A 27296-nucleotide genomic window follows, 5' to 3' on the forward strand; every position below is an offset into this window, starting at 1 on the left:
AAGGGGAAAGTAAATTGTTCATAACCAAAGAAATTAAATTAACTCTCATCTCCAGTAAGGAGCCAAATATGTACTTTCTCTTATCCAGAAAGTTTTGTCATGGCCCAAAATGTTCTTATATAATATTACCTGCAAATTATAGCCTAAACTAATTCTGGCTTTTGTGTGAATTGGATTAAAATGCAATGCTTTCACAAAGTCCTTCTGTGCTTGCTTGGTGGCCTCATTCTGACCATATTCCATGTAAGAATTTCCCCGTCCAACATAGGCGTCCACAAAATGTGGATTGATTTTAAGAGCCTTAGTGAAAAAATTGACAGCATCTTCAAACTCATTAATTCTGGAGAGAAAAAAAGAGGGGGGGAGGGGAAATAGGTAAGCTTCTTGGTGAATTGTCAAAGTTCTTTCCCATGTATGACCCTATTATAGGTTTTCACTTTTTTTAATCCATCATAGGAGGTTTAAGAGACAGACAGACAGAGAGAGAGAGAGAGCCACTTTTGTAAAAAGAATGTGTTGAAATGCTAACCGGGAATCCTTGTCTTCAGAATTTTTAGCCTGAAAGGTATTCTGTTTTTAATAGTTATCACTTGCCAGCATAGCCTAACACATAACACATCATCAAGGAGGGACTCAAACAAACCAACAAAAAACGCACTGCCATCAAATGGTTCCAACTGACAGCCACCCTATAGTACAGAGTGCAATTGACCCCATAGGTTTCTGAGACTGTGAATCTTTATAGGAGTAGAAAGCTTCATCACTCTCTCAAATTGACAGACTATATTATTTAAATCTATTTTACATGTATTTGCATGTGTTTTCCTTATATAGTGAATGGAACCAGATTTTCATCGCATGGAATTCTTAAGATGAAGTTATCTTATATCAAGGCAGCCCAACTAATGATGGATACCAGAAGAGAACAAAAGATAAAGTGAAATGCATTTTACTAACTTGTGAGAACACGTAGCTAAGTGAGAACTGTGCTTTCCTCTGTCATGTTTCCCCTTGTGATAGGAGCAGAGCTGGTGAAGGAATTGGGTACATATAGGCAGTTCTCTACGGTACAATCACGCTGGCTCTCACGTAGCATGGAGAGACTCTGGGTCTGGTTTGTTAGTGATGATGGAGCTGGCTACCAGGGTGCAGTTCTTCTTTACCTGGTACTCTGCTGAGAGTTTTGCACCTGCTATCTCACTTCAACAATTCTGTAAGCTACTTACAGTCACCATTTTTGCAGAGGAAAGAGAATCAAGACTCAGAAAAGATCACACACAGCCAATGACACCGTAAAGCCCACCCAGGTTACACAGTGCAATACCTGGAATTTAAACTCAGGCAAGCCTTACTCCAAAATCCATGCTTCCCACACCATCGTCCCTATCACACATGCGCCACCTTCATTCTACCGCAGAAGGTGCAGGAGAGCCTGAGAGCTGGCACTTCTACAGTACAACCAGGAGGAGGCTTGGAACTCCAATCTGAGCCAGAATACCCCACAATTCGAGTTCTGCAAGGCTGTGATGAGAACCAAATGAGGGTATCCAGAAGAACAATACACAGGTGGCTTTGGCGAGGTAGTCGTTACAAGTTGGGCTTGCTAGCTGCAAGGTCATCAGTTTGAAACCACTAGCCAGCTCTGAGGGAAAAAGAATGGACGTTCTACGCCCCTAAAGAGCGACAGTCACAGAAACTGACAGGGGCAGTTCTACGCTATCCTCTGGGGTCACTATGAGTCAGAATGCACTTGACAGGAGTGAGAGAGAACAAATATAATCTCCCTTAGGCCTTTTTCAATATGTCTCAAATTAGGTTAACATTTAATAAGATGCATCACAACTTTTGTACTTTTTTTTTCATTTATAAAATATAAGAAACCCAGGGAAGGTGCTCTGGACATAACAAGTACCTAAATATTACTCAGAGTATCAAGGCTCAGAAAATATCACTCAGATATTAAAATACTACTCAGTTATCAGATAGATTACTACTCAGGTAACATCTGAAAACAGTGTTCCCCAAACTTCATTCCCCCCTTCATACTAGTTGTGTCATGTTCTACCCACACTACCAAGTGGTGAATATTGTTCTTCAGATCAACCTATGATTTTAATTCATACATTGATTTGACATAAATTCACCATAAAATACAGGTGCATAATCTCACTGGAGGGTTGTAGGTACGTAATCTGTTGTCAACAATGGTTAGCACCCTTAGGTGCCAACCAAAAGATTGGAGATTGAAATTTACCCAGATTTGCCTAAGAAAGGTGTGTGTTCTGAAATCAAATTTCTACTTCAGCACAGATGGGGATGCCAGGAGGAGGAATTAACTAGCTGGCAACTGATCAGCACCCCTACTGTAAACTAAAATCGGTGGCTACCAGGCACCCGAAAAGGACACTCCGGTCTGCAGGAAACTCCGAACCCGAGAGTTTCTCAATCTACTGCAAAGAAAGGAAGCAACATGTCAGCAAGTGCTGGAAAGATGTGACAGACATTACTTAGATCTTCACCTGAATTTAATAAGATTTGAGGAAGGATTCCCTTTGACAGTGAAAAGGAAAAGGAATTCCATTTTTCACAGTGGGATCCAAATTTTCTTTAATGCTTGTCCATGTGCCATGACAAATCCATGAGCTAGTCAGGACCCCAACAGTGGTACGTCTAGTGTTCTGCTCGGATTGCTCACAAGAACCAACAGTGACGCACTAGCAAAGCTCAGCTTCGGACATTCCAGACTGCCAAAGGGTGATTTTCACACAACACAGCCTGTTAGTGCCTTCTTGGTTCACTCTGGGGGTTGTTACTAAGAAAACACAGACTCACTTCCCTTTAGTAGTTTACAAGGAAATTGCATTCCTCTTTCTGGACAATTGGCACTATTTGAAAAGTATAAGGTCATTGGATATAGGGTGACAAAGCCTTCCACAGCTGCTTTCTCACTGTGTTACACAAAGAAGTCTAAACATAGCACAGTAAGTACTTTGTCGGGAGTAATAAGTTCGTAGTCATTCTGTAGGAAATGCACTTACCTGCCAGATTTGGGTATGCCTGTATTACTGCCTGTGGGGAGTGAAATGTTTCCTTAGGATGTATCCCTATAATGATCAAGTAACCTAAAGTTTCTAGGACAATCCTAGTTCCCTCACATTTTCTCCAGAAATCATTGAACTGCTGCTAGTACATCTGACATCCAAACTGCATCAGATATACTCCCCCCTTCACCCAGGGAAAGATTAAAATCCTTTGAGTACACCATCGGGTGTAAGGTTTATAAAAAATAATTACATATCTTTGTATAGCCTTGCCAACTGAAGGAAAAATAGAGGCAGGGCACTGAAGTTCACCAACATGTTGCATGTTGCGACTGAAGCTAATTTCTAAAAATCTATGTAGTTATCAGAACTAACATTTCAAAAGCACCTAGTCTGTTCAGACAAAGTAAATAATCATTAAATCTTAACACTGGAAAACCAGTTTTCCTAGAGCCAACTCCATCTGGGGGTAAGGCCACATGTTGGAGTAGAACGTGCTTCCATCAGGCTTCTAGTGGCCGCTTTTTCTGAAGTAGATCACCAGTCTCTCTAGCCAGTCTCTCACTTCACAGCTAGGAATGACTGTGATCAAGGTGAGGAGTCTGCCAAAGACAGAGGCTGCCCTGGTCCCTGCACCCACAGGGGCCAACCAGAAAAAACCCCTAAGAACATAGAAATAGGTACCACTGTTGAAACAACCGTGTTATTTTGCTGGAGATGTGGGTGCTGCACAGCACGCTGCAGGCTGGGATGCCTGTGCAGTGCTCACCCATCAGCTGGTCAGAATATGCTATTAAATGAGTTGAGTTTTTTAATCATGTGTTTGTATAAGTCTAAAGTAATACCATCACTTACTGAAAGCACAAGATTCTCACTACAATATCTTATTAACACTGAATTGTGTGCTGAGCTTGTGGGCCAGGCTACGTACACAAAGGCCCGCTGCATTTTCCAAATGAGTCACATACGTGACCAGAGGTATCCTATTAAGTTGTACAAATAAATCACAAATACCTCTCCAAACTAAAGAATGTGGCTTGCAGAGTCAGACTCCCAACTATTTTAGGCAAATATTAAGAATGGTAAAGTACTAAATGTCCTGAAGGAAAAGCAGATGTACTCATTCATACAGCTCCGAGGAACCTGGCCCTCCCTCTGTGATATGTTTTAAAACCCTCGTATTAAGGTTGGTTTTGGTTTTTCAGAGTTCTACCATTTAACTCTAGCAAAACTCTGGACCACACCGAGTTGTAGATAGGATAGTCAGCCTGAGGGATGTTGTTTCCTAGCAACCACAGAGAGAACCAGGGACCTACAAAGGCCTAGTTAAAGTCTACAGCCCCAAGAGTTCAAAGATCAAAGCCCTAAAAGTTAGTTTATTCCTTTCTTTAAAAGTAATTTTCCAAATGGAAGTGTTTACTTTCCCTTCTCTCAGGTGTCAATAATGCCTCACCATGCTTAAAGAACTGCATTGCTCTGTAACGAATATATGATCTATAGAATGCCTTGAAAAGAAAAAAAATCCCTCGAAATAAATATAACCAATCACTCAACACTCCATATTCCTAAATTTGATAAAACTCAAAACAAATGGAATTTTGACAGTGGTTTGTCAGACTGTACTTTCATTGAAGGACAATATTCAAAACAAGTGGCATTTTGACAGTGTTTTGTCAGACTGTACTTTCATTGAAGGACAATAGGAACCCAGTCACCAAAAGAGAACTGGTTGTTTGGAACTGCAAAGCAGCATTGGCTTAAACGGTTTCTTCCATATAAACCCAGTGATCACATTTCATAAAAAGATTGTGTTATGACATCTCATCAACGCTAATAGTTGCTAAGCAGAAGAATGAGGCTGAGGGAAATTTGGGGTTCTGTTTTTAGTTTCAACTGAATGCAATCGCCTCTGACATTTTGGGTCTACATCCACCCACCAAAGCAAATGCACCAGGCACGTGAGCCCATCTCTTCTAAAGGAGGACATTGCGGAAAGTGATGGATTACACAAAGCTTGCTGGACTAACACAGACAAGGGTGTTACTATGGTATTTTGTATAAAATTAAAAGACAGACCAGCTTAAAGGCTTTTAGCTCAAAAACATCTTCCCAAGTTCAGGCTATTATATTTTACATATGCAGGTACCCAATATGTCCTAAAAGAGGAAAGATGAACGTTCATTTTCCAAACAATTGAAACTGTGATCTAGTGTCTATGTAGGATATTTACTCAACCCAGTTTGTATGAGTTATGAACTATGCCAACTTCCTCTTCCAATTTAACCACACTTTTATTATTGTTTCTCATATGACTCCCACTTGATCAAATAAAACTACCGCTTAAACAAATACTTTTAACCATTTTAAAACTTTTTATGCTTTAACAAGCAGCCTGACCCCAAAGTAATGTTAGATATAAAATGCACACTGTAGAGGCAGAGATGTAAACATCATGGTATGCAGTTCATCTACTATTCTATGATTAGCGCAGAGCACATTCAAGCTGACTAGCTTCTGTATTTTCACATCTGTGATTATTCTTTTCCTTCCTCGGCAACTTATTTGTATTATAATAATCTCAGAAACAAGTAATCACGCTTTAAGTGAGTTTTGTGTCACTATTAGTGTATTCAATGTTATTATTGTTGTTTTAAGTAGTTTGGGATTTAGAACTATGTTTCTTTAAATGTAGAATTTCCTTGAAAAGATATTACTTTTTTTTTTTTCATTTTTTTTAAAATTATTTTTTATTTTTTAACAAATTATTGGGGCTGATACAATTCTTTTCACAGTTCATACATATACATACATCAATTGTATAAAGCACATCTGTACAGTCTTTGCCCTAATCATTTTTTTCTCCTCTTTTCTTCATTTACATTTTATTAGGGACTCCAACAACTCTTACCACAATCCATACATATACATACATCAGTTGTATAAAGCACACCCATACATTCCCTGTCCCAATCATTCTCAAGGCATTTGCTCTTCACTTAAGCCCCTTGCATCAGGTCCTCTTTTTTTTTCCCCCCCTCCCTCCCTTTTCCCCCCTCCCTCATATGCCCTTGGTAATTTATACCTCGTTATTTTGTCATATCTTGCCCTATTCGGGGTCTCCCTTCCCCCCTTCTCTGCTGTCCCTCTCCCAGGGAAGAGGTCACATGTGGCTCCTTGTAATCAGTTCCCCCTTTCCAACCCACTCACCCTCCACTCTCCCAGCATCGTCCCTCACGCCCTTGGTCCTGGAGGTATCATCCACCCTGGATTCCCTGTATCTCCAACCCTCATATGTACCAGTGCACAGCCTCTGTCCTATCCAGCCCTGCAAGGTAAAATTCGGATCATGGTAGTTGGGGGGAGGAAGCATCCAGGATCTGGGGGAAAGCTGTGTTCTTCATCGATACTACCTCACACCCTAATTAACCCATCTCCTTTCCTAAGCCCCTCTATGAGGGGATCTCCATTGGCCGACACTTGGGCCTTGGGTCTCCACTCTGCACTTCCCCCTTCATTTAATATAATATATATATACGCATACATATATACATATACACATACATACACACACTTATATCTTTTTTTTTTTGCATGTGAAAAGATATTACTTTACAAAATTACTCTCACCCAGTAAAAGGATGTGGGGGGGGGGTGTTTATGTGTGTGTGTGTGTTTAGTTACATTTTTGGAGCCAGTAAATTACTCCATCTAATTCCTAGATATTTCAAATTCTATGTAATTTTATTCTGTAAATTAACAGTCATGTTTCAGTGTATACAGTTATGCCATGATACAGGTATACACAGGTGCTTCATTTAACAAGAGCTGAATCTGAGGAGTACAGGAACTGCCTTGCCTGGTGGGCAGTTGGGATGAGATGGGGCTGCTCCTCGGTGGTTAGGGACTTTACACATGCTTGGACATAAGGGGAGTGTCAATGGCCCAGGGGACCAGCCAGGGTGCAGGTTTCCAGTGTTTGCAGGGCAGCAGGTGGTGACAATCCTGGGTGCAGCTACTTCCTGATCCTGTGCAGCACTGGAGCCAGCAGTCAGCATATGCCCCAGGCTAGGCCTGGCACCTGGGGCAGAAGGGAAGCAAGTCGTAGCTGCCCCACCCCAAGTGTGAGAGGTAGCCCAGCTTCTGGGCAGGTGACTAGAGCTAGGAGGAGTCATTGGGGAGATTGAGATGTGTCCTGGGCTCCACTGCTGGTCCACTCTCAAGGTTCAGGGCTGCAAAACCAGCTAAAGCAATATAATAAACAAGACGGGAGTTCTGAGCCACCAGCAGAAAGCTCTCTGGAACCACCTACTGCATGCGATTGAACATGGATGTCGGGACATACACGACGCTCACCTATGCTCACTGCCTTCACCCAAGTAAACTGTCCTAAAGTAGAAGGTGTTAAAGCACACATGGGTGTCCCCACTTCTATATGGAGAATTTTGGACATTACTCTGTCTCTCTCCATTTTTGGACTCAATCACTTCCACAACATTTTCCTATTTTTGCCATTTATTATTTCTGCTCATTTATGGGCAATCATTTGACAAACTTTTATAATACCACTTACTCCCACTTCAATGTAAATTGCATTCCATACCTGTGGTGGCACATACCAGATGCTTGACAAAGGTTCACGTTAGTGTGGCTTATCAGCGCAGCTTGCTTAAAATCCTGAAACAATTGAGTAAGTTGCTGTTAATTTTGCAGCATTTTCTTTTGTGCCTTTTTAACCTTCCTTTATATTTTTATTCTACCATGAAAATATTTAACCAGAGCAATAAAACGTACATTTCCCTCCAAAAACCACCTTTTTTTTCTTTATAGTAGTACTTCTAGTGTGATCTATTGGATCAGGGGAAGCGTCCATAAATGTAAAACTCACTCAGAAACTTGTGCTTAAAGACTAAGCACTTTGCCTGTAGTTTTGACCTCCTGTGTGCTATGGAGTTTCATGTAGCTTTTTTTTTTTCACTTTCTTCTCCAGTTGCACGCTGCTACAGACGTCCCCAGGGAGATGAAACAAACCAAATCCGTTGCCTTCAAGTCCAGTCCAATTCACAGCTATCCTACGTAGCATAGCAGGGCTGCCCCTTAGGTCCCCAGGGCCGTACACCTTTGCGGAAGCAGCCTGCCACCGCATGGAAATTCACCTGGAGAGCATCTTTAGGTTCTGGGAAAGGACATACTTGGGTCTCTGGCGTGATTAGCTAAGACTGCTGCCCTCTTGGAATCCAAGATTCAAAGTGACAGAAGTCTGCTAGGATGGAGTGAATGGCGCTGGGGAAGAGACTTTTTAAAGCAATAAAAGACTGTTTTAGAAAATAAAAGTTGGCAAGAGACTCTTCTACTGTGGCCTAGATATCTTTACTCCAACAGGCACCAGAGCTGATATGGCTGCAGCCTGTAAGATTTTCTGAGCCCTATGCAAATATTTGAGTCCTAGATATCCCAAACATCATCAAAGCAAAATAAGAAAAATATCATTGAAATATTTAAATATAAACCATACATCAAAATGTTGAGTCACCTTCAAACGCACCACACACACATGCACACATAATGATGGGGGAGTAATGATTTATTTTGCCATTTGCTATAATGTGGGTGCTCTAGTGAAGCCGTAGTGTAAGCTTTAGACTGCTCACCACAAGGTCCATAGTTCAAACCTAGCAGCCTCAACACAGGAGAAAGAAGAGGCTATCTGCTCCCATAAATAGGCTTTGAGCCTAAATCCACTCTACGACAGTGGATTTATAATGTGGGAAGGGGTTTTCTAAAAGTGAAGTCCAGAGACTCTGAAGAAATAAAAATGGCCCTACTTCCTCTCAGAATACTCCTGAAGCAGGACCCCAATTTTAACCGTGACCTCCCCTGAATAACTAAGCAGGGAAGAGGACCGTAATGTGTCACTGGAATGGCAACAGAACACGCCTCCAGGCGTCACTCCGCTGGCTCACAGAGCATGTGTCGGAATTCTGGTTTCTACCCAATGACCAAGGAGCTTACAATTATAGTTCACAAACCTTCTTCCATTAACCTCTTTTCTTTTCCTGCCACAACCTCCTGGTTAAATTAGAAGGAAACTGACTTCGGAGGTTTTCTGCCATTACTGGGCATGGACGAGGGCGCTGCAGGGTCTTCTGTACTTACTATCGCCCAGCTTTCCAGTGTGAATGAGAGGATTGAAAATGCCACGGCCCAGGTCCTCAAAGTGACGTCTCTGCTGGCTTACACTTTAAAGAGGTCTTTTGCAGCACGTATTGACTACTCGGCTTCCCGAAGGGTTGCTTCCATGAGAGTTGATTTTGAGTCCGTGTCAAGGGAAATCCTAAGCTTCAATATATGCACCCTTTATGACGATGTTGCTTATTGGACGAGTTGTGAGGATATTTGTTTTCTTTACCCATATTTAATCCAGACTGAAGGCTGTAGTCCTTGGTGTTCATCAGGGAGTGTTTCAAGTCCTCTTCACTCTTAAAGAGCAAAGCTGTGTCATTTTCATCCTGAAGCTTGGTCATGAGTCTTCCCCCGATCCTGATGCTGAGTTCTGAATATAGTACAGAAGGGCAAAGCTTCTTCCTTAGTCTCAGCCTGGAAGCGCCGCCGAAACCCTGCTGCTGGTGACATTTCCGAGCCCAAAGGCATCGCTTTTCCAGCCCCACAGCAACACATAGTCTCCACAGTCCGACAAACTGAGAGATGAGTGGGGGGACGCTGAATCCTAGCTCATTAATACTACCATTTCATAGTAAGCACAACTTATTCCCAATTTACAAATATGCAAAATCCAATGCATCCATTTTAATATATAAACAGGAAGGTTTTACCTCTAATGCTAAGCCATACTGCTGTAGTTCCGTGTAGATGCACCCACGATTAATGAAGGTGTTTAATTTTATCCTTTCTCCAGGATCAAGAAGGAGGACAATTCCATAATCTATTAATGCCTAAAAATAAGATAATCACTAACAACCTAGAGTCAACCCTTTAACATCTCACTTCATTTTCCATGAACAAATGTGTTTATGCCTTAACTAGGACCCTATTATTCTTTCATTTGACTTATGATTTAAGGACAAAATAATTCTGAGTTAAATATTATAAATAATGCTACTATTTAATAAGTGGGCATGTGGTGGCTGTGTTTCACGTGTTATTTGTGAATCACCAATATTTTCTTTTGAAGGCAACCCCGGTGATATTATACTTAGTAAGCCTCAGCCTGCTAACTGCAAAGTTGGTGACTTGCCCCACAAGCTGCTTCCTGGGAGAAAGTTGAGGCTACCTGCTCCCATGAAGACGTACAGCCTCAGAAACCCCCTATCCGGCCACTAGGCGTCAGAATCAACTCAATGGCAGTAGGTTTGAATAAGAGTTGAAAGGGGAGGCTGAAAAATGGCCTCCCTCAGTAATTTCCTCAAATGTCTCTTGACATTAAAGCAAAACACTTAAAAATCACTTGAAACTCAATTTTTCTACAGTGTTTTATTGTTCTTCTCACTGAATTCTAAGATATTATCAATTTTGCTCACTATTGTAGCCTATAACAAGTGCCATGCCTACACATAATAAACAGTCAGTAGGAATTTATTGAAATCAGTCATTAAAAATGGGTCTTAAAACAAATAAAACCTTGTTGGAGAATTACTTTGAAATATTTTATAAGTATACCCATTATTTTAAATATATTCATCTAAGTTGAAAAGTAATCAACTCTGATCTTTATTATTTACCTTTCCTTTTTTATGATCACTGACATATCAGGTTCTTACTGGTCATCTCTCTGTACCAAGAACTAGCAACAACCCAAATTCGGTTGGAACAAAATACCTTAAATCATTTTCCCACTAATATTTCATCCAAATGAGCATATGATTTGATAAGAAAATAAATCTCATATGCCTCTAGCATATGCTAGCTGGAAAAGGCAAATAAATAGTGCTTAACTATTTCATATTCTGCTGTTTCAAGATTGGGCACTCAGTACCTTAAAAATGTGCAATTCAAGATCCTATATGTGTATTGAGGCATCATTATAAATGAGCATTGGCAGGGCTGCAAAATGATTAGTAATGCTTTTTAAGAAAAAAGCAAACTAGAACATTAGCATAAAGGCTGTCTGAAGTTTTCTTTTAGCGAATCACAGAATGTAGTCTGTAAGATAGCTGCAAGCCACTGACTGTGGCAGCCCCATTTATATCACCAGAGGAAACAAGAACTGAGCAATAATCGCAGGATGGGCAGGGCACCCAGGTCAAGGTCTCTGCCCATTCGTGCCTCTGCTACTACAACTTTTAGGTCTTCTAAAAAACTTTTGGCTAAGGCTCAGTTTCCTCAGAAGCAATTTTGAGAAATTAATCATGCATCATATTCTTGTTAGGGTCTGCCTAAAAATATTTTCATTGATCTTTAGTAAGGCATTTGTGATAATCACATAATATACACTAAAGAAGTGGTAACTGGCAATATTCTTGTTAATATAGAGTTTTTATGAATCCCTATTTTAGGAAAATGCCTTCGTGCATTTTCTGAAAAAGACAGACACTCGGGCTCTCTGTACATAGCATTGGCAGGGGGCGGGGGTGGGGACAGACAATAGGAGATGACACTGGTACCGTGCACATGCAGGTGGTCAGATGGTTTTCTAAAGTCACCTAAAGGCTGTGTCAACCCAGAAGCAAACAAGCCTGAGAACAATGCAGCTCTCAAGCCCCCAGTGGTACTTGTATGAACTTTCTAACCTCCCTGCTTCCATTCCCTAATCTGTAAACCGAGCAGATGGATGAAACGCTTTGGGTTTTTATGAGCGCTAAAATCACTCATATTTCATTTTGCTACCACTGTCTCACTGTATTTTGGTAGTTTTTAATTTTCTTTATTGATGGAGCATGGGCTCCTTCACAGACCTGAGAAAACCAAAAATCAGAGATTGTTTACAGCTTCAGCGAACCAAAAACTGCAAGCGTGGGGGTGGGGAGGGAGTTGTCAAAGACACCTGCTGTTGGGGTCACCCTGATAAAAGATGCTTTAATTAGCAACAGGCATCTTAAGAACGCCATTGTTAAAAAATAAACAGTTATTCATTTGTCAACATTTCTGGGAGAAACTTGATAGTCTGGTTACCAGAAATTCCCCTTCCTCTTAGGTAGAAACAATGTTTCTTAACGTCTTCCCTCCTGTGGCTTGTAAATCTCTAACACTGTGAATGTTCTAAACCTACTTAATTGTCCAAGTTTCAAGGAGATGGGAGAGTGTGTCCACTCAAACAGCGGAAATGTGAGAGGAGGAAAATCTCTGAAAAGAATGCTTCATTTACTGCGGAAGTGGGGTAGAAAGAGGCGGAAACAAATGTTCACAGAGAAAGAAAACAAGGTGGGAGATCGCCGACCACCTGCCACCCCAATGAGAAATCCCGACTGAACAGGACTAAACCCACAAGGGGGTGGGCAAGAACGGGCATTGTTAGAAAACAGAAAAGAGGGCAGCACAGGTAGAAACTGATGAAGACAAATGGAGAAAGGGCTTACTGCTTTCACAAGTTTGGCTCTTCCCCGATCGTCCAGCTAGCTCTGGTTACTGGTCCCCTGAGCTGCACAACATCATTCAAAACCGTCCTGGGCATGGTATGAAAAATACCTCTAAGAACTGCTCTATCGAATGATGACATTTTGAAGCAACAGTATTGTTAGTAATCAGTGCTTATATATCTTTTTGCAGCATACCAATACCATTAGAAATATTTACTCAAATGAGTATTTATGGTATAATATGTTTTCCTTTATATCGGCTTTTAAATGCTTATTCAAAAATGATAAAATTAAATTTTCATTTGCCTTATTGCAGAAATCATATACTGAAATTTGATGAACACTAACAAATAAATATTCTTTGAAATGGTTGTCTGGATTCTAAATATGTTTTTTGTGTGTGTATTTCCATAGTGATTATTTTTCACAATTATACTAAAAGTAATGAGAAAATGCTTCACCCAGAACTTTAACAGAAGCCAAAAACTATCCATGCATTAAAAAATGCCAATTGGTAGAGTATGTAGTTTAAATGATGAAAATTTTCTATAAATGCATTGTTTTATTAAAATTGTAATCTTACCATTTGAAGTTCATTTATTTTGGTGTAACATAATGCTCTGTTATAAAACGCAATATAACTGTTTTTGTCCATCCTGGTTGCTATACTTAAATCTGTAATTGCTAGCTTATATGTCTACAAAGAAAAAAAATAGATGAGAAGGGTCAATCAAAATGGACTAAAGTTCAATTTTAACATCAAGTCTTGATTCTATCAGGATTTTTTGAACACTCATTTAACCAGCCTTTGTGTCACCTGTGAAATGAAGACAACTCAGGCTACTTTATCAATTAAGAAGATCTCAGAGTAGGGCTTATTATAGTTTTTTTTTACCTGTGGATAAAATTAAATGTTTAAGCAACTTAAACTCAGATGATTATAAGCAGTGTTGCTACGCAGGCAAAAAAGAGCATTAGCTTCCTTGTAACCCAGGGAAGCGAGCCAAGTTATCCAAACAGCCACCGGAGCTTACATCCTGTCAGCCATGCTGTCACAGGACATGATTATAATGCTTTCTACCACAGTCCCTTGTGCGTACTCTTTGATTCTTCTGATACTTTATATCATCCATTTCTATAGATAGTACTTTTCATGGAATCAACATGTAGCGCAAGGTCTTACTTTTGCTTTGGGGTACTTGCAAAATATTTTATATGAAATTACTACAAAGACAGGTCAGAAAAGCAAATTAGGGAGAAACGGACTATTCCTGGCTGTATCGGATGTCAATGGCACTACTCACAGACTGGATGATCCAATAATTCCCAATAAAGAATTAATCATAAATGGAAACAATGATTTTGTACCCCATTGTGCATAACTGTATTCTTTTCAATGGAAAAATTGAAAATGATCCAAATGTCCAACAATATGGTGGTCAAAATTATGCAGGTTTTTTTTTTAAATCAACAACAACAATATCTTCAAAGAAGGACACAACAAAACATTTTGTAAGGAGCACAAATATTTAAGATGAATTATCAAAAGAAAAATAATTAAATGTACAACATGCAACAAGTAATTTTAATCTTCCTTAATCCTTATTATCTATATTTCCCCAACTCTCTATAATGAGCATATACTATCTTCTAAAGTAGCTCATGTTATTTAAGATGTAAATGTAGTTCTTTGGTGAAAAGTTATGAGTTAAAATCTCTTTTGAAGAACTGCGAAAGTGTGAAGTATTCGCTACAGTTCTTTCATACCATGATTCTCCTATCACATAGAACAAAAGGAAGTACTTTTTTGCACCTGGTAACCTGTGCCATCTAGGATCTTGGTTAGCAAGGAAAGAAATCGCCCTACCTTCTTGTAGTATTTCAGAACTCCTCTGTAGAGATAGGCATGGACACTCTCAGGGTAAATTTTGATGGCCTCATTACAATTTAAGATTGCTTTGGAGAATCTGCCTTTCAAGCCATAGTAAGCTACGCGGCTTAAATATGCCTTTGCAGAGAAAAAAAGAGGAGAGCAGGAAGGGATGGTTTAGTAATACCATCAATTTTACCAAATACATATATATACTTTGAACAAATGAAGGCACCCAAAGATAAAATAGAAGCCTTTTCCCCATTTGTATTATAAAAAAAGGAGCTCTGGTAGCACCACGGGTTAAGCAGTAGCCTATTAAACACAGTGTCGTCTATAGTTCACACCCATCAGCTGCTCTGAAAGAGAACAATTTCCATATATACTCGAATATAAGCCGACCCGAGTATGAGCTGAGGCACCTTATTATTACCTGGGAAACCAGAAAAACTGATTGACTCGAGTATAAGCCTAGGGTGGAAAATGCAGCAGCTATTGGTGAGTTTCAATAATCAAAACAAATGAAAATAAAATTAGTAAAAATTGAGATGTCAGTGGAGTAATGTATTTAAATATTTATTTTAAATAAAAAACATAAATAAAAGGAAAACACGTCCTTTAACATTAGTAAACCAGCACAGTAAGTGGAAAATAGGTTCAACAAAAACAATAAGGTATCAACAATGATACCTTAAGGGTACGATTCCCTGAGCTCAATCAACAACCAAGCTAAAATGTAAAGAGTTAAAAGCCTTCAAAACTGGATTCCTCATCATCATCCACATCCCAATGCAGAGCTTCAGATGCTGTCCTCACTGAGATTGCCATCATCACTACTGGGGGGAAAAGTTTATAAAATAAAGGACTCCTGATCCTACTTTTTGACATAATAAAATAAAATAAAACAAAAGTTATATTAACTGGACTTCCTTCTAGGTGTGTAGATATTTATTATCTTAAAAGATATAGCATTTTATTTCATGAGATATTCTTTTTGATAAGCTATTGTAATATGTAAATAAATACATATAATATTAACAAGAGATTCATAATGTATATATTAAATACTTATAATAGACTGTTATTAATGGGTTTAAATGCATTCATTTAATACATTTAAATCAATAGTAAAAAATTAATATACTAAATACTAATAGTATTTATAAATAGCACAGCTCACAGAGTACTTTTATAGAATGTCATGTTTCAAACCATTCTATTGAAAAAAATCCATTTATTTCAAAGAGGTAATACAGATTATTAAAACAGTTGGTTGAAAAGTAGGTAAAAATAAACAGCTATTACTAGCTAGTATAAATGGCATGAAATTTAATAGTTTTATCCAAGTTAACACACTCTCCATTTCACTACAATTTTCATTTAAATACCTGGTAATGCTTTGGATTGAGGGTAATTGCACGATTAAAATCCAAGATAGAGCTACTCCTATGAAGCTTTACTTTACAAAGTCCTCGTTGATAAAATCCCTCTGCAAAATCGGGATTTGCTTTGACAGCTTTTGTAAAGGAATCAAAAGCCTAGAAGAGCATATCATTAGAAACCAAGCCACTTGGTGAGTACAATACATCACTTTAAAATATTAGTATGTTACAGCATATAACTTTTTGAAAATATTTCAATCTATTTTAAATGTAGTTCTTCCAATGACCAGTAAAAGTAATATTTGTAAATAAATCAAATTTTTATTATAATTGTTGTCTACATAATTAATTTTGTTTGATTTTATTTTGGCAATATAACTTTAACCATTACTCTTCAGACTGTACGTTTTCAAAGAAATCAAAGCCAACACATTTATTTTCCACGAGAACCCTCAAACTTTAGTAAATCCACAGTTTAAAACAGTAGAACTTCAAAATCATTCCCAACATTATTAAGAAAAACAAGAATTATTCTGTCTGGCTGTCCAAAAAACCTAGAACGAGTCAAAACCATTTCCGTTCATTCTTGTATTCAGTGCAATTTTACACGGAATGACTAGCCGAGTGCGACTCCTTTTTGGGCGAAAGGTCTTCCTTCCAGGTTAATACACTGTACTGGATATAAGGTTCAAAGTCATGTGTGTGAAGAAGGCCTGCGACGTCCCCACCCTTCGGCAAGGTATGCCCCAGCTGTCGCCAACACCTAATTTTCATTTTTTATGAATAAATCATTTTATTGGGGGCTCATACAGCTCTTATAACAATCCATACATCAATTGTATCAAACACATTTGTACATATATTGCCATGTCACTTTCAAAACATTTTATTTCTGCTTGAGCCCTTGTTATTAGCTCCTCTCTTTTCCCTCCCTCCCCCTACTCTCCCAGCTTCATGGACCCCTGATAAATTATAACTTATTATTATTTTCATATCTTACACCATCTGCTGTCTCCCTTCACCCATGTTCTGTTATTCGTACCCCTGAGGGAGGGTTAAAGTACGGGTCATTAGAGTCAATTCCCCAGCTCTCCCGCCACTTTCCATCTACCCTCATGGTATCACTATTCCCATTATTGTCCCTGAGGGAGTTTATCTGTCCTGGATTCCGTGTATCAAGGGCTCTTATCTGTACACTGTAAATACTATGGTCTAGCCAAAATAGTATGGTAGAACTGGGGTCATGATAGTGAGGGGAGGGGGAAGGTGGTGATGGTGGTGGTGGAAGCATTAAAGAACTATAGGAATGCTGGTTGTTTCATTGGTGCTAGGCTGTATCCTGGCTGACTTGTTCCTTCCTTGTCACCCTTTTGTGAGGAAATGTCCAATGGTCTACAGATGGGTTTTGGGTCTCCTCTATGAGCCCCATCATTTGCATCAATATATTTGTTTGTTTTGGGTCTTCTGATGCCTGATATCTGATCCCGTTGACAACTCATGATAACACAGGCTAGTGTGCTTCTTCCATGTGGGCTTGTTGCTTCTCTGCTAGATGGCTGCTTGTTTAACGATAAGTCTTTAAGACTCCAGACACTGTATCTTTTAATAGCCAGGCACCATCAGCTTTCTTCACCACATTTGCTTATGCACCCATTTTGACTTCAGCTATTGTGTTGGGAAAAAGAGCATCACAGAATGCCAGCTTATTAGAACAAAGCATTCTTGCATTGAGGGAGTACTTGAGTAAAGACCTAATGCCCATCTGCTAACTTAATACTTAATATTTAAATTCATTTATATCCCTATTAATATATTTTTATATTTACATATGTGCATGCCTATATTTGTACCTCTATAAATGTTTTTTGCCTCCTAGTTCTTTCCTTTATTTCTTTTTACTTTCCTCTGGTCCCACTATCATGTTCTAGCTTCATTTACCTCTCTGTACTTCCTCTTGGCTATATTGAACATGATAAAACCCCACCAGGCATTCTACAACCTCCTCGCCATCAATTTTAGATCTCTTATTATCCCCTTGCCTCTAGGTTTGATGCCCACTTCCTTCCCTTTCTCCCACCTCCTCCTCTCCCATGTCCCCCCGGAGCCGTCGGCCCTGTTATTTTCTCCTTGGGATTGGTTATCCTACCTATGTTGTATGCATAAATATGAGAAAAAGAAAAGAAAGTCCTATAAATAGTTCCAGGTCTGTCTGTTGACCCTTCTGATTGTTTTGCAGTTGGATCTGGTGAAGTGTCACACCCTGCCCACCAACTCCAAAATCTATTTCTTGGAATTTCTCAGGGACTATATTGCTTGAGACAACCTACTTTTCAATGGCACTCTGGATTAGGAAGAAACAAAAATATCTACAGAGAAAATATCTACAAGAAATCATACAATAAAAATTCCGAGCACACCAAAAAAGGAGAAAATAACTATTCAAGATATGGGGAGGATCCCAAACAGGACAACACCCCAAAAGAAAAACACAATAGAACATAATCAAATTTTACAAAGGCAAGGAAAAGGAAAGAATGCTGAAAGCAACTAGGGAAAAGGTGAATAGTCACCTATAAAGGGAAAACAATAAGAATAAGCTCAAGAAACCAATATAATAACATATGTTTTAAAAACCTGCCAACCAAGAATCTTGTATTCAGCAAAACCATCCCTCAAATATGAGGGAGAAGGAAACATCTTCCAGAGAAGGCCAAATTAAAAGAATTTATTAAAACAAGACCAGTGTTTATATATATTACTAAACACACACACACACTAAAGGGAACATTTAGACAGCAAATCAACACAATAACACACAAACCTGAGAACAACAAAAAATACACCACCACCAGAAATTAATTCAAAGCAGCACACAAATAAAGGAGAACAAATAAATCAATAAAATCACAAAACAGACACAGATGACAAAATGACAGCAACAAGACCACAAATATCAATAACATCCCTAAGTATTTATGGATGAAAAGCACCTGTAATGAGACAGAGTAGCAGATTGGGTGAGAAAATAGGACCCATCAATATGCTGCCTAAAAATACACCTTAAACCTGAAGACAAAAAAAGACTAAAATCAAAAGATGGGGAAAATTTTACCCAGCTAATGGGAACCAAAAAAAACCCAGGAGTGGCAATATTAACAGCCAATAATATAGAATTCAAGGCAAACAAACAATCAAACAAACAAAAACCATTGAATGATAAAGACAAAAAAAGATACTACATAATGATTAAAGAATAGAACAAAAAGACATAGCCACAATAAACATATACACCCCGAATGAAAGACCCTCAAAATACATTAATCAAACTCTTACCCAGGTGCAGAAAAAAAAAGACAATGGAGCAATAACTGCAGGAGATTGCAATATACCATTCTCATGAAAAGACAGATCTGAAAAGAAACAACAAAGACACAAAAGAACTAAACAACACATCAAAATAAACCTAGATACATCCAGAGCACTCCATGAAACAACAGCACAGCATACATCCATTTCAAGGGCACATGGTACATTCTCTAAAATAGATCATATATTAGGTCATAAAGCAAGCTTTCTTACGTTTGAAAATGTTGAGATTTGAGGATTCATTTTCTCAAACCACAATTCTATAAAACTAGAACTCAATAATAAAAAAACAAGACCAAAAAAGCAGTTATGTGGAAACTGAACAACAAACTACTTAAAAATGACTAAGAGATGAAATAAGGGGTGAAAATTTTAAATTCCATGAAACTAATGAAAACAAGCATAGCAAACAGAAACAGCAAAACTTTTGGGACAAAGCATAAGCAGTTATCAGAGACTAATTTATAACAATCAGCACACACATGAAAAAAAAGAGGAGCAAACCAAAATCAATACCTTTACCCAGAATCTTCAACAAGACCAACAAAATAAACTTTCATCCACCAGAGGAAAGAAATCATTAATATCAATGCAGAAATGAATGAAGTAGAAAATAGATAAACAATTATATAGAGATCTATATATGTATGTGTATATAAACACACACATAACAAGTTGGATCTTTAAAAGAATTAACAAAACTGACAAACCACCACAAACTTAACAAAGGAAAAGAAAGAGAAGCTGCAAATATCAAGATTAGAGATGAAAGAGATGGCATCACACAGAACAAAATGAATAATAATAATACATGATTACAAAAGACTATACTACAACAAATTTTAAAACCTAAATGAAACAGACACATCTCTAATATACGCCATCTATCAAAATTAATGCAGACTTACATAAAAAAACATCAACAGAACCGTAACAAAAGAAAAATATATAACAGGACACTGGAAATCTCACAACCAAAAAAAAAAAAAAAGCCCAGAACCCAATGGCTTTACCAGGGCATTCTACCAAGTATTCGGAGAAAAGCTGTGACTAATTTGATATTTGAGAACATAGCAAAGGACACTATATACCTGAGCTCATCTTATGAAAGTATCATAACCCTAATACCAAATCCAGACAAAGTCACCTCCAAGACAGAAAACTACAGACCAATATCCCTTATGAAAATAGACACCAAAATGCTCAGCAAAATCATGGCCAATAGAATCCAACCTGATGTCAAATGTATAATACATACTATGGTCAAATGGAACTCCTACTAGGTACACAAGAAGAGTTCAATATTAGAAAAACAGTCAAAGTAATATACCATATAAACAAAAATCAGAACCACCTGATCATATCGATTGACACAGAAAAGACATTTGACAATATCCAAAACTCATTCATAATAAACATTCAATAAAATAGATCTAGAAGAAAAATTTATGAACAAAATAATAAAGGTCGTATATGATAAACAAATGGCCAACATCTCACTCACTGAGGACAAACTGAAAGCATTCCCCCTGGAAACAAGACAAAGACGCCTCTTTTCACTAATCTTATTCAGCACAGGGCTGCAAGTCCTACTCAGAAACATTACATAACCCTGGCACAAAGAAAAAGTGACACTCTCACTATTGATAAATGATATAAATTTATATCTAAAACCCCAACACTCGACAAAAAGAGAGAAAAAATCTGTTGGAAACAGTGGAAAGATTCAGGAATGTAGAAGTATGCAAGAGTAACATACAAGAATCCATCGAACTCTGAAAAAAAAAATCAAGAAAAAATATATAATTTTCAATAGTCACAGAAAAGAAATACTTAGGGGAAAAAACTAACCAGAGAAATGAAACACATGTACAAAGAAAACTACAGAACATCACAACAAGAAACCAAAAGATAGGTACATAAATAGAAGCACATTCCATGTTCATGGTTAAGAGGGCTTAACATTGTGAAAATGTCAATACTATTCAAAGCAATCTACAAATACAACACAATTCTGATCCATATCCCAAGTACATTCTTTAAAGAAATGGAAAGACGTATTACTAACTTTATGTGTGGCGGGAAGAGACCCAGAATAACCAAAGAACTTAAGGAGACGGCCTACACAGGAGGCCTCTCACTATCTGACTTCACAATAGACTACATTGTCATAACGGTCAAAATCGTCCTCCACTGGCACAATGACAGGTACATAGATTAATGTAACAGAATAGGAAATCCAGAAATAAATTACTCTATCTATAGACAGCTGATATTCAATAAAAGGACCAAAAATTAAATGGAAAAGAGAAAGTATCTTCAACAAATGGTGCTGGCAAACTTTGATCTCCATCTGTTTAAGACTGAAACAGAAGCCCAATGCACCTCATGTACAAATATGAATTCAATATGAAGCAAAGAGCTAAGTGGAAAAATAGCAACAAACTTAAAGGCCCAATTGCAGGGCATAGATGTACTATCAAATATAACAAAAGATGCCCACACAATAGAAGAAAAAATAGATAACTGAGACATTTATGTGTTTGTTTAAAAAACAAGAAAGAAAGAAAATGCCATCAAAAGAGTGAAAAGAGAGCCCAATGACTTGGGGCAAAATCTTTAGCAAAACACAATGGACAAGGAACTAATCTCTAAAATCTATAGAAATCTGAACTACCTCAATAAGAAAAAAACAATAATCAATTAAAAAACAGGAAAAGGCAATGACCAGAAAGTTTACCAAAAATGACATCCCACAGGCTAACAAACACGAAGAAAGGCTCATGATCATTAGTCGCCCAGGAGATGCAAACCAAAACAACTAGATATCAACTTACACCAATAATGACAGCCCAATAATAATTTTTAAATGCTGGCGAGCCAGTGGAGAGACTGGAGCTCTCATCCACTGCTGGAAAGTCTTAAGATATGTACAAACACTGTGGAAAGCAGCATGGCACTATTCAAAGGACTCGGATCAGAAAGTCCATACAGTGCAGCAGTACTGCTGCTGGGCACACACCCTAAAGAAGTAAGAGCCATAGCGTGAACAGATACATGCACTCCCAGGCTCATCTCAGCAGTTCCCAGTGGCAAGAAGGTGGAAACAGCCCCGATTCCCATCGGGAGAAGACCACATGAAGAAATGTGGGTATAAACATACAATAGGATATTTACTACCCATCTATAAAAATAAAAAATTATTAAACCACAAAAAAAAACCCTCACACCATGCATGGACCTGAGAAGATGATGTTGAATGAGTTGCTCTACCACAAAAGGGCAAGTGTTATATAAGACCATTTCCGTCCAAAGAAAAGAAGACAAAGACTTGCATCCTAAAGGCAATGAACTTTGGAGGATCTCAAGGGAGTCGGGGCAAAAGTGGGAAGGTGAGGCAATGGACTAGCTCACAAGCATGTTGACAGATAATGACTTGAGTGGTACAGAGGATGGAGTTCCAGAAGAGGAAGAAGATACATCCGGGAAGGGAGAGTGGGGAGGAAATTGGGAAGATGGGGTGGGTTTAATGAGTGGCTTGAATTATTGAATGCAGAGTTGATCTGGAGTATTGGTCTGAAATATAACCCTACCCTCACTGTATCTGACCAGGTAAAAATTATCAAAAAAATAATAAAATTGTGGTATATGTATGTACAGAGCTTGAACTGTGAAATGTCCACCCATTTGCTAATTATTATACATATCTACCATATCATTGATAATTTTGAAGTGAGAAATTGTGTAAAATGGTCAAAGACTAGGTAAGTGCATAGTAATTGAAACAAGTGATTTTCAATGAAACTGGTCATCTTAATAATTAAGAGTTCTTAATAATTTTCTATCTATGTAACTTTATCTTGAAGCACTCAATTTAAAGGATTTACTGATTTAATAAATAAATTTATATAACTGTGATGAATTTATTTTGCTCTAAAGTTTGCTACAATCAGGTGGGGTTTTTTGGAAAACAAACAATAGTCTCCATTATATTATCAATAAATAAACAGCCACTTGATGGCATCAAAGTGTTGATTAATAAATATGCTAGCAAAGGCAGGGTGCAGACGGCAGGAAGACAGAGCTACGTGGCACTGCTAAACTGTATGAGACACTCTGGAGGGTTTTGTTAAAGTAAAGCTCCAGTCTCACGGCCATGGAGTCTATTCTGACTCATGGTGATCCTGTAAGGCAGAGTAGACTTGCCCCTGTGAGTTTCCAAGGCTGTGCATCTTTACAGAGAAGGAAAAAAATCTCATCTTTCTCCCGCAGAGAGGCTAGTGGGTTCAAACTGCTGATCTTGTGTTTAGCAGGTCAACCTGCTGATAGCCTTGAGATAGAAAGTTGAAAACGAACAGTCACTCAAATCACAAATCACCAATGGTCCTACTTATATAAAATACCATTTGTAAATTGCCTTCTTCCATGTAGCAAAGTCCCAAGTGATACAGACAGTCAGCGGAAGCTGCTATAGCATTCGGTCCTTTATCAGACTTAGCAAATGCCTCCAATGCCTTTTTAAATGTTCTCACGGCTTCCTAGAATGACAAAAAGACGAGGAAAGGAGGGTGGAAATTTCTTTCTAGTATCTATTTAGCACTACACCCTTAAATGCTAGCGGGAACTCTAGACACACAGACCTGTCTCCTTTCAGATGAGGGCTTGCCCACACACTTGGAAGGATCCAAGATCTTGTGAATACAGGCAGCCCTGGGATCATGAATAACATCCAGCACTAGACCTACCATAAAATCAAATTTGCATGTAAATGAGAACAGTTAATTAGGCATAGCTGGTATCTAATGTTAGTTAGTCAAATGCCTGGCTTTGTGCAGTGTACATTACTGTTCGGAAATGCATTATAGACACACTTGCCGACACACGAAAACATCTCTAATAATAGTCATACTGTTTTCATGTGCGGTATCCCAAAGTAGTGGCCCTTTGTTCCTGTGACCCAGCATTTATACTGAAGATCTGTAGGATAAGTGGTACAGGTTGTATGTAAACTGGATGCTTGCGATCTAGAGTGCGCCTGAGTAAGGCTGGGGGAGGATCCAGGCCCAGGTCTAATGCAGCAAGTCCCACCCACCTGCCCTTCTACAAGCTCGTCTTTAAGCAAATAGATTCATGGCTTTTGGGAGCTATAATTTCTAACTTTTAAGCACTCTCTTTTTATAGGGTCAGATATCAATGTCAAATGTGTGACCAATTTCCTTCCCGAATGAAATATTGTAAAACCAGTTGACAGTGAAGGAATACCTCTGATAGCATAAGACGTCATTCTAAACAACCTTGATTTTGTCCCCTGTGTTCTTCATGTGATTCCATTGGCACCATAAAAATAAATATAATAAAAAACCATCTAGTTAAATCATATAGGCAAAATAGTTCAAACTCTTTATGAAAATATAGTTTTGCAAACAAAAATGCCATTTGACAGTCATGGCAGTTACATAATTTCCTGTCCACTTGAGGGAAGGGGTGGACTCTAGCCTGTCAACAGGGTCATAGTAAATACTGCCTCTGTGTGGGCGTGGTCTTCTCCTGAGGATTCTGGGAACTTCTTCCTCCCAGGAGGTGGGGCACTCTCTCTGCCTTCCCTGTCCTGCTGTTGAGACACTCAGAAAGCTGGAGGAGACATGTTGAGGCCCACGCCAGCCTTGAGATGCCTCCACTGCCACTGGATCCACAAGATCTTCTATCCACTGGCCTGTGATCTTCCTGCATTCAGCGTTATTGCATGTCCTGAGTGAGTCTAAAGAGGACTAGTATCAGATATATGAGCTAAAATCAGATTCATGTACTTGATCTGGACAGGGCTGGGACGTTTTCCCAACATACAGTTGCTCTTTTATATAAAGCTCTTTCTCATACACCTATAGTGTCTATGAATTTGTTTCTCTAGTCAATCTGGACTAACACAACATTCAACTAACCACTGTATGTTATCCTCATACGGACACAGATGCTTGTTACTATTTAGCCCATAATCTTAAGAACATTACATTTCTAGAGACATAATGTGCATTCATTTGATGTGCTAAGAATACTTTCTCATTTTCCCTTAGCAGTTATTCCACATGTTTACAATACACCTCAATATTATTCCTCCTATCTTCACTTGCAGCACATACCCATGCTACACAGAAAATGGATCGTCTTATTTCCCTTGCCTTACTTTTCAATACATTTATATCTTTATCTGAGGATATCTTTCTTCTCTTCTGTCATTGAATGGTTTCCATTTTCCTCCTTTCCTTTTTCAGGTTGTGTTCTTAGCCTCAGCTTCTGCTCCACCTGAGCTCAAGTGGTTATTTCCTTCCTGTTTGGGGTCTCTGCCCCTACACTGTATCCCTGAGTCCACAAATCTGCTCTCACTCCTTTGATTTTTTTTAAATTTAACTTAGCAAATTTGAACTTTCACTGAAATATAGAAATGAAGTGGACTTGAGAACTACTTAGAGAGTGGAACCAATGGAACTTTGTTATTGATTGATGGAGGAGAGAAGTCCTAAGCGGCCTCAGGTTTCTGGTTTGGAGACTTCCTAGGGCTTCTGGGAGTTACGGGAGGAGGGAAAACATCTATGTCTATAAAGAGAGTTCAATAACTTTAAATTTGGAAGAAAGGGAGTCAAAATGCATAATAAGAAATGACAACTGAGTTAGAAAAAAGGCAGTAATTAATGAAAGTGATGAGAGTAATTCATTCTAAATAGGAGGGTATTCATTTTCTAGTCCAGAAAGAGTCAAACTTCCCCAAAGTGAGCAGCTTAAGCAATACATGTTGTTATCTCGTCGTTTGCGTAGATCAGGAAACCAGGCATATGGCTTCACTGGGTCCTCTATTCTGGGTTTCTCAAGTGTGTGGTCAAGCTGCTAGCTGAGTTATACTATCTGGAAATTCATCTTGGGATAAAATGTTCCGAAACTCATTCAGGTTGCTGCAGAATTCATTTCTTTGGAAATGTAGGACAGGGAACAGCTGACAGCCACAGGCTACCCTCTGAGCCCAAAGGTTCCCTGTCATTTCCCGCCACTCCAAAGTGGCAGGATTTCTGATGAAATCATTTTCTCAAAACCTTGGAGAGCTTCCTTGGATTTCACAGGGATTCATTCCAATAGACAAAAGCCATCTCTGCTAATCTCTTCTCTCCCTTCGTATCTTGCTGAGGTTACTGAGAGGCAACACCTTTAATCTTCTGGAGATCCCCTGTTCAGGCTGAGAAGATCTGTGAATCACGTGTTGCCACTCTTGAAAGGGTTCTCACGTGGCTATAACCTTTTGAACTCTCTGAGGTCTTAGTAAAAAGCTATACTGTCACACCTTGAACTTATTTTCTACAGTATGATTTCCTGGTGATGATTATCTTGATTTTAGCTATCTGGAGAAGCTGAGAATTTTCATCATCAAATCTCATTGCATTTAGCATTATTTAACTCACTTATCTCTCCTCTAAAATTTTATTTTAAGCAGAAAAAACGAGGAATGCCTTCAACATTTGCATCAAAACATTGCATTTCTATAAATCAGCAGTGAATAAAGCTATCAGTTACAGTAGAATAAAAAATGTTAAGAATACCTAGAAATATATCTAATAAGATGTATAAAATCTACTTAAAAGAAAAGGTCAAATAAATGAGATTTATTATTGTCTGCAACCAATTTAAAACCATGTGCCAATCATCTCTAAAATAATCTATATATCCAACATCATTTCAGTCAAAATCCACATAGGGTACTTAATAGCTATCAACAAATGGCATCAGAAATGTATATGGAGGAGTAGAAGCCCAAGAATAACCAGATTTCCTGGAGAAGACTGTAATCTTCAGACTTGCTCTACATGATAGCTAATATTCTAAAACTATAGAAATTGAACATCATATTTCTTTGTCAAAGATAGAGAACTTGAGCAATATTATAGAATGACGAACCCAGAATCAGAGCCACACATACATGAAAACTTTAGGATGATAGATGTAGCTCTGGAGATATTTGGTCTAAAGAATACCATTCAATAAATGATACTGGAATATTTGCATATAGTTACTAGGAAAATCAAATTGATCACTACCTCACACATAAAACCTACCATCTTAATAC

At 38.4% G+C, this 27296-nt stretch overlaps 1 protein-coding gene across 1 annotated transcript in view; it reads right to left on the reverse strand.

The window, feature by feature from the left end:
* Window positions 1-27296, reverse strand: part of TTC6 (tetratricopeptide repeat domain 6) — a 233729-nt gene that overhangs the window by 13348 nt on the left and 193085 nt on the right. Inside the window, exons 17-23 of the mRNA XM_075532209.1 lie at window positions 23593-23727; window positions 15830-15979; window positions 14439-14579; window positions 13155-13268; window positions 9872-9991; window positions 7642-7715; window positions 130-340 (exon numbers count right to left, since the gene is read on the reverse strand). Of these exons, the coding sequence (XP_075388324.1) occupies window positions 130-340; window positions 7642-7715; window positions 9872-9991; window positions 13155-13268; window positions 14439-14579; window positions 15830-15979; window positions 23593-23727 (945 nt within the window). The remainder of the gene's footprint in view (window positions 1-129; window positions 341-7641; window positions 7716-9871; window positions 9992-13154; window positions 13269-14438; window positions 14580-15829; window positions 15980-23592; window positions 23728-27296) is intronic.

The sequence above is a fragment of the Tenrec ecaudatus genome, chromosome 14 (assembly GCF_050624435.1).
Source record: "Tenrec ecaudatus isolate mTenEca1 chromosome 14, mTenEca1.hap1, whole genome shotgun sequence".
NCBI lineage: Eukaryota > Metazoa > Chordata > Mammalia > Afrosoricida > Tenrecidae > Tenrec > Tenrec ecaudatus.